The sequence below is a fragment of the Notolabrus celidotus genome, chromosome 9 (assembly GCF_009762535.1).
Source record: "Notolabrus celidotus isolate fNotCel1 chromosome 9, fNotCel1.pri, whole genome shotgun sequence".
NCBI lineage: Eukaryota > Metazoa > Chordata > Actinopteri > Labriformes > Labridae > Notolabrus > Notolabrus celidotus.
In genome coordinates this window covers 14,633,170-14,647,943 of record NC_048280.1, presented here as the reverse complement: position 1 = coordinate 14,647,943, position 14,774 = coordinate 14,633,170, and the positions used below count along the sequence as shown (strand labels likewise).

Below are 14,774 nucleotides of genomic sequence, written 5' to 3'. Positions count from 1 at the left end.
CCCCTTTCTGATTGTTTGGGGCATTTGGAGGAAGGCTTGTTCGGAGAAGACGAGGTGAGCGCTACCATCAGTCCTGTCTCTTGCCAACAGTGAAGCATCCTGAGACCATTCATGTGTGGGGTTGCTTTTCGGTCAAGGGAGTGGGCTCTCTCACAATCTTGCCTAAAAACACAGCCATGAATAAAGAATGGTACCAGAACGTCCTCCGAGAGCAACTTCTCCCAACCATCCAAGGGCAGTTTGGTGATGAAGAATGCCTTTTCCAGCATGATGGAGCACCTTGCCATAAAGCAAAAGTCATAACAAAATGGCTCGGGGAACAAAACATTAAGATTTTGGGCCCTTGGCCAGGAAACTCCCCAGATCTTAATCCCATTGAGAACCTGGGGTCAATCCTCAAGAGGCTGGTGGACAATCAGAAACCCACAAATTCTGACAAACTCCAAGCATTGATTATGCAAGAATGGTCTGCCATCAGTCAGGATTTGGTCCAGAAGTTGATTGACAGCATGCCAGGGAGAATTGCAGAGGTCTTGAAAAAGAAGGGTCAACACTGCAAATATGGACTTATTGCATGAATTCTGTGTAATTCTCAATAAAAGCTTTTGATACTTATGAAATGCTTCTAATTGTATTTCATTATACCATAGAAACATCTGACAAAAACACCTAAAAACCCTGAAGCAGCAGACTTTGTGAAAATGTAATATTTGTGTCATTCTCAAAACTTTTGGCCATGACTGTACATTACACAGCAACTGTATTTTTGTCAAATCATCTCCATAAATAAAGATGCGGTAGAAAATAGAGAAAAGCAGTAGAGAAATATATGAAACTTATTTGATTATTCACATTTTATAATGTACTCAGCATTCAGGATACCATTTTCATATAAACACATTTCAGCACAAACAGTAATTATCCAGATATAACTGCTGTTTGGTTGTCCCGTCCTCTAAACGTAAATGCCTTTCAGTCAGCATGTGTAGCGTGAAGGATTTATGTTGTGCCACAATTATGTGAGTGGGAGGACTCAGACACGCTGTACGAGCTGCTGCTTCTTTGCAGTATGATCTGTCACTGCTCAAGTGTCCTTGTGGGCCTTGCAGTTGTGTTTTGTGCGTGTGCGTATAATTGCTGCCTCTCCAAATAATCTGTCCTCGCTGGGCTGTTTTGACACACTCCTGTCATTGTACCGCAGCATATCTACACAATGAGTGCGGCTATTTGTCATTCTGCAAAGGTGCCCTAAAAAACCCTGAGCCGGGGATGAACTCACTGATGTGTGGTTCTCTGCATTAATGAGTGTGTGTGGGGGTATGCGCTCTCTCACCTTTTCTAGGCAGTGTGAGTGTGTGTGCCGGGCTCTCGGCAGGGCTTGGTGCTGTGTGCATATGTGTTAGTGTGTTTTGAAGAGCTTTGATCCTGAGATGAACTCTGTTAGCATCGCCTGATAAACAGCTTCCTCCGTTCAGTTTGAGCTCCAGTGAGCTGAGAAGACTCGCTGCTTCATCAACCAGACCGGACCCATCCACCACCTGAACGGACACACACCCACCCACCCACACACACACACATACACACATACACACATACACAAAAAGACAAAGAGATATTGGTTGTGTCAGTGCCAAAAAGCTTAGAAGAATAAAATTCAGTGGCATCAAACAAGAGCAACTCTATCTCTGATTCATCAGGATGTAAAAGAAACAGCAAACTAGACAACTCGTGATGTGTAACTCTCAGGGATGGATGTCATGATTGTTTTTAATTCATGATATTTACATTTATATGTTTATAGTTTGTTCAACATCTTAAAGTCAGTGGTGGACATGGAGTACGAGATTTTGGACCCAGCAAAAATGCTGATCCACCCTTGATTCAGCCTAAAAATTAGTATTGACTAGTATGCCAGTCAACACACCCATCCATTACAATCAGCCCTAAAAATCAACAGGCATCAGATACATTATCATGTAACAATAACAAACATTATGTCAGTGCTGGCGGGTCATCATGTTAGTCAAAACTTGAAAAAGGTCAGCTATCAGTGTTCTCTTTCTCAATAATGTTTTACATTTAAGTATCAGAGGGTTGGTCAGTTTCAGTCATTACTTACATTAAGTATGGGTATCAGTACCAAAAGGACAGAAAAGAGTGGAACATTCTACAGTAAGCATTGTGCAATGTTACATTTTGGATTTTCAGTTTAAAAGCAGTATAAAAAAAAAAAGGCTCTTCTCTTTTCATCTTGACCGTAATTGAACCTTTCTAACACATCACAAACCTCAAATGAAAACAAGAATAAGGTGTGAATTCAGCCATTCTGTGCATGACTGTCCTTCCACTGAATGCAAGGAGCATGGATTAAAAAAATACACACACACATCTTCAGGGAAAAGATAATAAATCACTTCCATACCGTCTGAAAAATCTCTGTTGATCCACTCAGCGGTTGTTGGGAGAAAACAGCAAAGTTGACTAAAAGGCTGAGAATAAATAGTGTAGACAGTGATGGTTGCTGAGATCGTGGTGACAGCAGAGTGATCAATGACTTCAAGTGCTCAACAGGAAGAGGAGGGAGTACAACCAAGAAAGTGGAGTGCAGGTGGTCCCATGCTTCTTTGGCACGTACCTGGAAAACATGTCACATTTAGACAATGTTTATTTAAAGACCACAATGGAATCAAGAAGGATTTTCTTAAAGTATCTGCCCTGCAAATAGAAATCAATAAAGTAGTGATTCACAAGTGATGAACAAAGACAACCCCTGTGAGTAGGAAGGTAAGATAGTAAAGAGAGAGAGAGAGAGACGGCGGCGACGACAGCAAGTCTCCGAGGGTTATGAGAGGAGGCGGACAAACAGGAGACAGAGAGATGAAACTCAGGCCAGCTGGCCAGACACTCACTGAGAAATCAATACTACATCACCCTCCTCACCCCCACTCCCTCATCTGTATCTCTCTCTCTCTCTCTCTCTCTCTCTCTCTCTCTCTCTCTCTCTCTCTCTCTCTCTCTTGTGGCCACTGGCTCATTCTCTCCTCTCAGATAGGAGGTCATCCATAATTTATTATTTTATGTGTTGTTCTTCTTTCTCATGATTAGTTCTATGGCCTTCAATGACAACTGACCTGTCAAGAGCAAATAACCGTGAAGCATCCAGTTCTGTTATGTTGTTGAGTTATGATGCTGCACAGTCTTTAGACAGGCTATCTGGGCTTATAGTTATTTGACTTGCTTGTCAAGTCATATAAAAAAAACCATAAAGCTGAAACCCAGTGTAGTTCTTTTACAGTTAGCTACAGCGAAGTTTCCAAAGCTGTATCAAAAAATCGTACAAAGAAAAATGTCAAAATGGACTTCTGAATTAATGGTTTGAAAAAGCAAGCCCTGGTGCTATGCTAGCAGCTGTCAAAGGTAACAAATAGAAACCATAGACTTTATAAAATATGGACGCAGTATCCGTGACGTCACCCATCTGTTCCTGAAGCGCTGTTTTGAGGCCAATCATCTGCGGCAGCCATATTGCTGCTGTCGAGCGATCATGACGTAAAGAGGCGGAGTTTGAGCCTACTAGCTAACAGCTACAGTGTTCCCGCCTGTCAATCAAGTCAGCCGTGCCTCTCATTGGAAGACTCGTAATCTCAATTTCTTCAAAATTGCCGCTTAAGAAAAAATTCACCCCCCTCACATTGTGAGCAGATTGAGAAATGAGCTATTCAGACTGCACTTGTTTTCTTGTAGCAGGCTCTAAACATGTTTATTTCTGCTGTAAAGATCGGCTTTTTTGAATTGGTGTGTATGTGGTTTCCGGTACTTCCGGAGCCAGCCTCAAGCGGATCCTTGATGAACTGCAGTTTTTAGCACTTCCACATTGGACTCATATTTTGTTCAGCACACCCAACATGTGATCGAACAACAATGCTATCGAGCTCTAAACACAAATTATGGCTAGAGTTGATGGGAATTTAATTATCTTACTAATGCTGGATGTGGCTATCTTGTGAACGTCAATTTGCTAACATTGCAACCAGTCAATCGGGATAACAATTTATCCTCTTGTCAAAACATGGTCATGAAGTTCTCAAAGATCAAAAGGACAGGAACAAAAATGAACAAACTAACGTCTTCAAAAAGTTAGCCTAACTTTGACTAGCTTAAAGTCACTCTGGCTACTTTCCCTAATGTTATAAAAGCACTTCTGAACAATGATGTCATACATAGAGACAAGCATGGCTGACATACATAAGGCTAAAGTAAAAACCTTACCAGCTGTAGTGCTCTCTGGTGCCCCCTGGTTGTGGGGTAGTGGTAGAAAGTCAGCAGCCACAGCAGCTGGTCACAGTCCTCAGGCCCGGATGTCACCAGCAGCTGGGCAGCCACCTGCACCCAGTGTGCACACTGAACCAGCAGGAACCAGGCCTCAAAGACTTTGTAGTGCCCCCTAGAGTACAGGAGGAGGAACAGTGCTCATCACGACCACTCAGCAGATGCTTAATCAATCATTCTCTCTTTGCAAATGTGTAACTAAAAGACACTGCAGCACAACAGAGAACATAACTACCTTAGCGCATGCTGCAAGATGAAAAACAAAACATTTATAACAAAGTCTTTGATTATAATAGGTATAACAATGAATTCTTGAACCTGGAAATGGATGCTGATTCAAAAACTTGTCATCACAATCAAGACAAATGATCTTTCCAGAACTCTCAGTCGAATATTTCCGCTCTCATCAGCAGACAAAGTTTCACAGTGAACTGAACTTTTTGTAAATTTCCTTTTCGGTTTATGCCCAACCTCCTGAGAGTACCAGTCTGAAAAGAGGGCTGAGTATTTATAAACTAAGATTATTTGGGTGGTCTTGTAAAGTTCCTAAACAGCCTGGCACTCAACACATCCACTCAACACATCCCCGCTTCAGTCTTTCCAAGGACTGAGATTCACCGTCTATAATACTCATCATAAAAAAGAATAACTGACAAACGAATAACATAAGCAGGTTTTTTTGTCTAAATATTAAAATTGCTTTGAGAAAGGGGATGCATGTAAATACAATTGATTAATAAACATGGCATCTTTTTGTCAATGTACTTTCAAAGTGTACACTCAATGATTGAGTTTCCATTGTCTCACACAAACCCACCGGGCTGGGAGGGGTGATTTACATCATAAGAGCTTATTAATGAGCTACAGTTCTGGTTATCAGAATATCAGACCCACCCCCACTGACAGGAACAATGGATGATCAAAGAGAGACAAGCTTTTATACAGATCTGATTCAGAATTAGATACTGAACCTCATTAGTTGTTCCCATTTGTGACATCGACCGGTGATAATTCATCCCATAAAGAATTTATAAAACAGTCAATCAATAATGAAAATAGTTGTTAGTTGCAGCCATAAAGATGAATAAAGAGGGACAGGGAAGAGGGACTTTAAGTGTTATAAATAACTGTAAGATGTAAAAATGGATGCAACATAGGCTGAAAAAGAGAATTCAGCTGGAGAGAGAAACAGACGCACAGCTGCAACAATGAGACAATGACTTGAAGATGGAGGATCGATTTGAATCTCTCTCTCTCTCTCTCTCTCTCTCTCTCTCTCTCGCTCTCTCTCTCGCTCTCGCTCTCGCTCTCGCTCTCGCTCTCTCTCTCTCTCTCTCTCTCATATTTCCCTAATACCATCATTACAGCTATCTTCCTCATCTCCCTTCTTCCCATTTGGCTTCTAAATACAAACAGCAGCACCCTGCTGCAGGGCCCTGGCAGCTGCATCTTTACTGGGAGCAACTCAACATACCACTTTCCCACCGCTGGCTCTGAACAATGTTTGGGAATTTTGCATGGAGCTCCAGAATGGAGCAGCGGTGGGGATAATGGGCCTTGTTAACAACCGCAGCTGTAGGGTATCAAGTCAGCCATCTCTATCTCTGCAACATCAACAGATTTGTGCTTTTTATCTGCATCCTCTTATTCTCTAAATCCATCAAACCAAGACTGTTCCATTTCTGCTTTTACGTATTTCATGCTAATCAAGTATCTTTTCCTCTGTCTAATTTCTTTTATTCTTCTGCCACATTCTTTTTCTCACTCTTATTGGGCTTTCCAACACTTGTTTTCTCCAAAGCTCTTTCTTTCCCAAGCTAATAGCCTCTAATGAGAGCTTGGAGGAGCCTTGCAGCGCACCAGGACCTCTCTGCTGTGATGCAAGGGGAAAATATCTGACTAACCACCCCCTCAAAAGCAGCTAATGGAAATAAGAGCACCACACAGGCAGTCGGTAGGGTGGTGGAAGCGGACGCACATTAACACATTCTCTCTGCAAGCCTTTCTCACTCTAAACTGGTGCTACTGCTGCTTTCTCCGTCTTCCCCCTCTTCTTCTTCTTCTGTCAGTCTCTGTAATGAGCTGCTGAGCCAGTTCAGGTGACGTCTCCAAGCCTCCCGAGGCATCTCTGAAAGAGCACATTCAGACACAGACATAATGATCACTTGTAGACCATATAAGCACTTTTTACAGTTAATTTATCTTCCCAAATTCTAAGAATGCTGTCTATTCATGGTGAATGGAATAGTTCAACACCATGGAATAAACATTTATTTATTTAAAGGTTGGGAAATATATTTATCAAGATACGAGGATTATTAAATGTCTCATGTTTGTCTGGTAAATATGAAACCTAACCCAACAGCCTGTTATCTTAGCACAGAAGCCAGAAAAAATACGTACATATTATGCTTATGATGAATCCAAATAAAATGGAAGAGTACAGATAACAAGGAGCCATTGTTGTGTGTGTGACTATTTCTTAGCCTGGCACAGTAACCTCTCAAAGTCTTAGCTGGTTGCTATTTAACCTCAAGTTGACAACAACACTCAACTTTCAGACGCCATCGCTAAGGACCTAGAAAAATGTCCGGCATGTGTGTTCAACTGAAAACATTAAATGTAATTTTAGCAGAGAACTGCAACAATTATTACATTATTGATTCATATCCAGTTATGTTCTTCATAAATATCTTTTTGGATGGTGAAATGTCAAGTATAATGAAAATGCCCATGACGGTTTTCTGGAGCCCAAGAGATAGAAAGAATAAGAGAAACAACAACTCAAGCATTCAAGAAACCTCATTCAGAAGGATATTAGAATTAGAAAAACAAGTTTCAGGTATGTTTTTGATTGAACAAACAAAAGCCATGCAATGTTCATATATGGATTTGGTTTTATTTAGACCAAGCCAGGCTTGCAGTGTCTTGTCTTTATGCTTAGCCAGATTTCAGGGACTAAATTATTACAGTATACATGACTGTGATGCCACAGTCTTTTCATCAAACTCTCAATATAAAAACAGAGAGCTTATTTTAATGTTGAACAATAAGATGCACTAAGAGTTACTACAATCCAGAGGGTAACACATGTGAATTTTTCATGTGAAATAACTTTAAAGGCAGCTTTACAAATATCAGCCACAAGAATTTTCCAAGCAGAACTGGATCAACTACTGTTAGAACTTAAAACTACGTTTTCCTGTTTTCCAGCTATTATTTCTAACCACTCAAAGGACCAGCATGGTGTTTCTCACACGGCACATTGTTCTGCCAAAAATAACTTTCCTACCACAAACCACATTTTGCACTAAAATCCAATCTAACTGACTCTGCAGGCTGACAACAAACTGAAGAAAAAATAAATTCTAAATACTTGATATCTTGATTCAGGTCTTCCCCTCCGGCTGTGTCCTAACAATGCAATCTTAACTCTTAATTTATAGCTTTTGTAAGCAGGAGCACAAATCATGATAAAACCTCATAGTCTTAACTTTTCACAGTACTGTTTCCGTTCAGTCTCTGGTGAAAAATTGCCCTCCACCAAACGCATGCACATGCACGGTAATAATTAACCCAGAGTTCTGGCTGAGCTCCAGTGTGTCCCTAAATGGCTCCATTCATGTAAATCATTGCTGTCCTACAGGCCAGTCTGGGCACACACTGATAAGCATTGCTCTGCTGTACCCCTACACTCACCTCAACTACTGTGCATCCCTTTAATTGTAAATATTCCTACACATGAATGTTGATAAAGCACATTAAGTCAAGATGAAAATGTTTATTCTCTGAAAAACATAAGATGCATTAGTGCTTGTGCAAATGATCAATGGTTTCAGTCATCCAAAATAACTATCAATTTTAGATTGTCAACTTTTATATCAGTCATAAAGCACTCACTACAGTTGTTAAATAACTATAATTGATCAGAAAAAGCAAAACACAGGAGTCCATTCTCTCTGCAGCAGGAAATTTATGTTGACACACGTTTAAAAAATACCTGAAAAGACTTTGTGATGTGTTGTGTATTGTATCAAAGTGAAATATCCTGCAGAATATACACACACAGACACATGAGTGTGTATGTAAGCACTGACCTGACGGCAGGGTTAAGAGAGGAACAAGCAGTCTCTGAGGTGACTGTGGGAACCAGGCCTTCAGAGAAACCCTCGCCTGGAACAATGCAGAGCACAAATTTAGCTCCATAAATGTAAATCATACTTACCTTGAACTCATACATCACTGAGTTCTGAAAGCCTGAAAAATGACATTTAGACTGGGAGGCTGTGTAGCGGTGATACAGGAGGTGCTAGTGTCTAATGTAGCATGTAATAGGGAGCGTTTAGTGCGGTGTGACTACAGCCATTAAAACTGGGTCCTCTGTAAACACACAGTAGCACTGCCATCTACTGGTTAATAGAGGTGAAAAGGACTTCAGTAATAGTCACAAGACCGTGTAGCAGGTTATACATTACACCTATGCCACAACACATCTGTTTGTTCTGCCTTTTGACAGTAATGGTGGACATGTGAGTGATGATGGAGGTTCCTTACACAACAACACAATCATGTTTATCAGAGAGAATCGGCAGTGGGCTGAGAGTTCGTCAAAAGTTTGAAATTATGTGACGACACATCATTAGAACAGCTTAAATTGGTGTCGACACATTGCAGGTGTTTTATTTTTGAAAAGTTATAAGCTGCAAATTGATGATTTGAAAGCAATTTGCATCATTGTCTACACTGCAGAGGTGTTTGTGGTGTATAAGCAGCGAGCTCCCGGCTGGAGATCGAGTGATAATGATGTGGAAGATTCATCAAATGTTAAGTGAATTTGCCTGCAGAGGAGAGGTAATTGTTCAGCGCCCTGCGTGTGTGCATCTAAGCCTGCAGTAAGCATATTTTTATTTCAGGCAAAGAGTGCATTAGCAGAAGTGAATATCCATCTTTTGTGTGACTAAGCACTTCAGGGTCATACATTTAAGTTCCTTAATTAACACATCAGTATTTTGATTAAAGTGTGCAGCATCTCGATTAAAACGATTGTCTCTGCCGTATGTTATACTTAATAATTGGATTTCATCACCGATAAAAAATAGATCTTCGAATTTCTTAAGATTTTTTAAAATTAGCATTTTCATGGACAATACCAAATGTACTTCTCTCTGACTCTTGGTCAGAATAAACCTGAAGTATTTGAATTTGAACTCTCTTGGGTGATGCATGTGGAAAAAACATAGTAGATACAAAAATAAATGTATTAAAAACAGCCTTATCATAGCCAATAAATGTATAGCCATGCAGAGGAAGGACGAACAACCTCCTACAACAAAGAGATGGATTAATGAATTAGCAAAAGTGAGATGACATTGTACAACCTCAGGGGCAATCAAGGAGAGTTTAAAAAGATCTGGGGTGATTTTCTATTATTCTTGGAGACAGAATCTGTAACTCCTCTACACTCTCCATTTAGAAACACAAATACTGACAACTGACATAAGTTCTTATTTAAGTACTTACTTATTATTTCTCCCAAAATGTCTTATGAACTGCAATGAATCAGGCACTCTTTTTAAAGGACCGGACCTGAACATGGCGGGTCGGGGGCTGTCTTTTTGGATCTATGTACTGTATTTTTCTACATTATTTTGATTCTGCCCTCTGTTAAAAGCAAGACACAACAAGAAGATTGTTAAAAAAATTAATTTGATACCTTGGATTTCATCACCTACAAAAAAAAAAAAGTATTTTCAAATGATCTTTGAATTTCTTAAGATTTTTTAAAATTATTATTTTCATGGACAATGTGAAATATACATCTCTCTGACTCTTGGTCAGAATAAACATGAAGTATTTGAATTTGCCAACTATTTTTGGTTGTTCTGCAATTTTTTATAAACCAAATAAATAATCGGTCATTCAAAAAATGTACCTATTTGTAGCCCAAGGAGAAAATATCTATATATTGTATATCTTGTGTTGTGATGTCGGGGCCTACCTGATGTTGCTGCAATGCCAGTTCCCTGAGGAAACAGCTGGTAAAGCTTTGGATTAGACACTTAACAGGCTCAACCCCTTCAGCTTGCTTCAGGATAGACCTGTTGGACACAAACCCACTGTCATACTGTACTCTGCTGTAACACATCAACAGGATTTGCAGATAATCGTACAGATATTTCACTTTAGTAGTCCAAAACATAAACCAAAAGCACAACACAAAAGTGGATCACAGCTCTCACCTGAAGATGTCATTTACAACCAAGAACATGGAGTATTGCTGAGCACAGGCTTTGGGCTGTAACACACACACAAAAACAAAACAAGTGTAGTTTTTACCGTCATGCTGCTTCATAGCTACTGAAATCTTCTTTAATTTCTTAACAATTCACAAACACACACATCTAAACCCCGACACCCTGACCACTGGGTGTCACTGTCGTATTGCCTACATACATCCATGGTGCTTCAGCTCCTCTCACTTTACACTCTCTCCCCATTAGTCACCCAGTTTACCACTCTGTCAATTCCTTCCTCACACACCCACACTCACACATGCACTTACTCTCCCATCTCCGCCTAATGCACACGCATCATGTGTTTTAGATTTAACACATTCTAAAACGCCCCAGCGCAAACATTTAACAGCTGTACTTTTCATGACTGCCTCCCTCCTTATGTTTATATATCTCTTCTAGTCCCTAATTATTTTTTCCCCACCCATCCTCCACACCCACCCCATTCTCATATATTGGGACATACGCCTCACTATAGGAGGAAGATGTAGTCTACCATACATGCTTTAATCCTGAAGTGGAAAAGTGTGAACAGTTTATTTCTTCAAAATTACACCCTGTCAATACAAAAACCTGCTATTAACATTGGTAGCTTAATAGGAAGTGAATCATATATCACAGTTATCTACCAAATCGATGCCAAAAATGTATTGATTCCTTTGTCCTGGTTCTATAATAAAGAAAATGGGCCAGAATATCACAGTTTCAGTTAGGTTAGAAGAAGAGCCCCACCTAGTGTTTGTATGCTGTCATTACAAGTCATTTTCCTCAGTTTAGTCATGTCTGTTTCTTCTTTTGTCTTTCAGACCAGAGAACAGCTTTAATCAGACAAAGCAGAAGTTGACTTGTAACTGTATTGTGGGCATGAGCAATAAACTGGCATACGGTTTCAGTATGTCAGTGAGATTCTGCATAGTGGGTTGCATGCCAGCACGCATGCATGTGTGCGAACTGTCATGGTTCCACCTAGTGAAAACAGATGGGGTCTTTTTTGAGCATCCTCCTCCATACCTTACCACTAACACTTCAAGGAGGGTCAATTACAGCACACAACAAACATCTTGTTTTTGGCAGTAAGGCCCAGGAAGTGAGTGTTTATTGTTATTGGGCCTGTGTCTCTCACTGGATCACAGGGGGGGGCGGGACCAGCCAAAACAAGGAATGCAGGCCTAATTTCATGTTTCCCATTTTTGATTGCAGTTTAAACAAAAGAGGGAAAGGGAGGCGAGGAGAGAGACAAGCCAGTCAGCTCAGGCGGCTTTTGGGTTTCTCCTATCTACACGTGTTAGCCTCGCATAGACAGACAGACACACGTGTGAACGGCACATCTGAAATCCAAACAACCTGAAGGCTGAGCAAGACCTAAATGTATACTTCCCACCCTCTTAATGACGGACACGCTATACCAGATGCAATATCATAAACAAAGCGCAGCGACTGGAGGTATATGTGTGTCAGGGTTTACGTGCATACATGTGCATGGTGCGTGTCAGCTAGCTAGGTGATAAAAACAGAGAAATAGATGAGATGGTAAACAAATAGTTCAATGACAAAAGAGAGAAGTAAACAGTCAGTGATTGCATTGCTCTCTGTCTTTCACACTGACAAACAAAAAGTTCATGCAATTGTTCAAATAACTTCTCTATCCGACAAGACGATGGAATCAAGTGCAATCAATGGGCAGGCAAGTTCCTGCTCATACTGTTAGTAATTCATATACGTGTACACCAGTGCTACTCCTTAACTGAAAAAGCGTGCAATACTAGCGTGTTATGTTGTGCGCAGCTCAAGTGGACCATCACTCTTGGAAAACAGCAGTGACACAACTGACAAACTTCACCTAACTTCACCCTACAGGAGTCTGAATGGCAGGTTAATACTTGATTCTCGCAACAGTTTCCTTTACATCCACAGCAAGCAAAGGCAGTGCAATCAGTGCCTGAAGTAAACAGGATGCCACTCATGAGCGTACACACAAGGTATCGTATTGCTTGCTGCATAATTTGGTGCAAACAATCCCTGGAAATCATGTCTGTATGGATTAATTCCCCCTCACTTCTCATTTTATGTGATACCTACTCTGTGAAGAACAACTTTAGGTACTGGTTTTGGTTGTGGTAGACATTTTACATATTTTAATTGTACCAAACGTAAGAACTAAGATCCACGGTGAAGCAGCTTTTTACTATCACGGCCCACGCCTGTGGAAGACCCTACCTGAAGATCTGAGGGCTGCCCAGAGCATAAATATTTCTAAAATGAAACTCAAAACCTACATTTTTAGCATCCCTTTTAACTAAGTTTTATTTTTATTCTTAATAGTTTTCTTTCTTTCTTTCTTCCTTGCTTACTTTCTTTATTATCTATTTCAAATGTATTCACTTTTATTCTACTTTATTTATTTATGTACTTATTTATTTATTTTAAGTATAGCATCTTATGTTCTTTTAATGGTTTAATATTTTTGTGTTTTATTATCTTAGAAATGTATTTTATTTTGGTGATTTTAATTTCATGTGTTGAGTTTAACGTCTTATTTTACCTCCAGTGTTTCCTCATTAAGATATCATGTGAGGGTTTCCTCAGTTCGTTCAGCAACTTCTTTTTTATTTTTCATTTATTTATTTAATTTCTTATTGTTTTTATTACTATTGTTGCATATTGTGTTCTTAACCTTAGGAGTGTGGGGTGGGTTTGGGGTCGGGGCTGGGGGTGGGATCTTTTCTTAATTTATTCTATTTTAGGTTGTTTTTATAGCACTTTGTGTTACAATGTCATTGTATGAAATGCGCTTTATGAATAAGGTCTGATTGATTGATTGATTGATTGATTGATTGATTGATTGATTGATTGATTGATTGATTGATTGATTGATTGATTGATTGATCTAATTCAAGTGTTTTGTCTGACTTTTATTGAGCTGTCTAGAGCAAGAAGTGACGCAATTAATTATCCTATTGTTAAACTCACAATGGCATTAATGTTACCATATGATGCAAGTTATTGTCGTATAAAACAAAAAGCACCCTCATGGCTAAGGGAATAAAAGAAATCACTGATATTTTCTTATTCCACTGTTCTATAAATTCAAAAAACATTGCTGACTTTTGAACTGGGCATGATCTTAAGTTAAATGAAGTGAGGAGTGGCCGTGGATTCTTTGACAGAGAGTTCAGTACTTACCCTGCACAGTACAGGCTGTGTAGCACAGGCCAAATGATGTGAGATGCAGTTCAGGGCAAGCCAAATGATGTGACATGCAAGCACAGAAAAGCCAAATGGTGTGAGCTGGCCGGGCAAAAACAGTCAAAAAAAGATCCTCCAAAAAAAAAAAAAAAAATGTGACGGATGGAAAGCTTCCAAGAACTATGCATATGCAAACATCACAATGCAATACTTCATGACTAAATGAGCGAGCCTTAAATTCGGACTGTTTGGTTTCACAGTTTACGAAGTAGTTCAAAGTGGAGCTAAGCACACATGGGGTGTGCAGAGATTTCTGATGTGAGACCCAGTAATTCAAGGCATATGAGTCAAACTATGTACATAACAAATCCATTTAACAACAGCAATATGTCAGCAATTTATCAACAGTCTGAATGCTGCCAATTCACGCAGCAGGAAAATAGCTGAAAGCGCCACAGAACAATGTCACAACACTCTACACGTTACTCTCCAAATTCAACTGTGAACATGAAACAAGGCCTCCAAGAGAGTCACATGTGGAAGTAAGACATTTCTCTGACTCTTATGATTTGATCATGATTTCAGATCTTCAAGTAAATCACAGGATACTTGCAACTTTCGCTAGGCTGTCATGGACTACTTCCTTTTCATTACGTGCCAAAATAGCTGTGCATGGAGTTATTTGAGGTGAAAAAAAAACATGAGGTTAACCCTAGGTAACAAGGACAAGACTTTTTTTGGCAGAGGAGATAACTTCACAATTTTTAAGTTGAATTTTCATCAATGTACAGTTACCCACCAGCAGTGACTGTGCCAGTTGTTGTTCTAGTTTCTGTGTTCCTGATCCTGTGTTGGTAGGAACACACTCCAGTAGCCTGAGCACGGCTTCTTCCAGGCTGGACAGGCTGTGATGCCACAGAGACACTTCAGCCTGCTCTTCTAATGACAAACACTGGCTGTAATAAA

At 39.9% G+C, this 14,774-nt stretch overlaps 1 protein-coding gene across 1 annotated transcript in view; it reads right to left on the bottom strand.

Moving 5' to 3' along the window:
• Positions 1-830: 830 nt before the first annotated feature.
• Positions 831-14,774, bottom strand: part of fancc (FA complementation group C) — a 39,726-nt gene continuing 25,782 nt past the window's right edge. The window contains 9 exon segments of the mRNA XM_034693011.1: positions 831-1,392; positions 1,395-1,538; positions 2,423-2,635; positions 4,270-4,444; positions 6,340-6,457; positions 8,427-8,502; positions 10,328-10,427; positions 10,569-10,624; positions 14,608-14,764. Of these exon segments, the coding sequence (XP_034548902.1) occupies positions 1,339-1,392; positions 1,395-1,538; positions 2,423-2,635; positions 4,270-4,444; positions 6,340-6,457; positions 8,427-8,502; positions 10,328-10,427; positions 10,569-10,624; positions 14,608-14,764 (1,093 nt within the window). The 3' untranslated portion in view covers positions 831-1,338.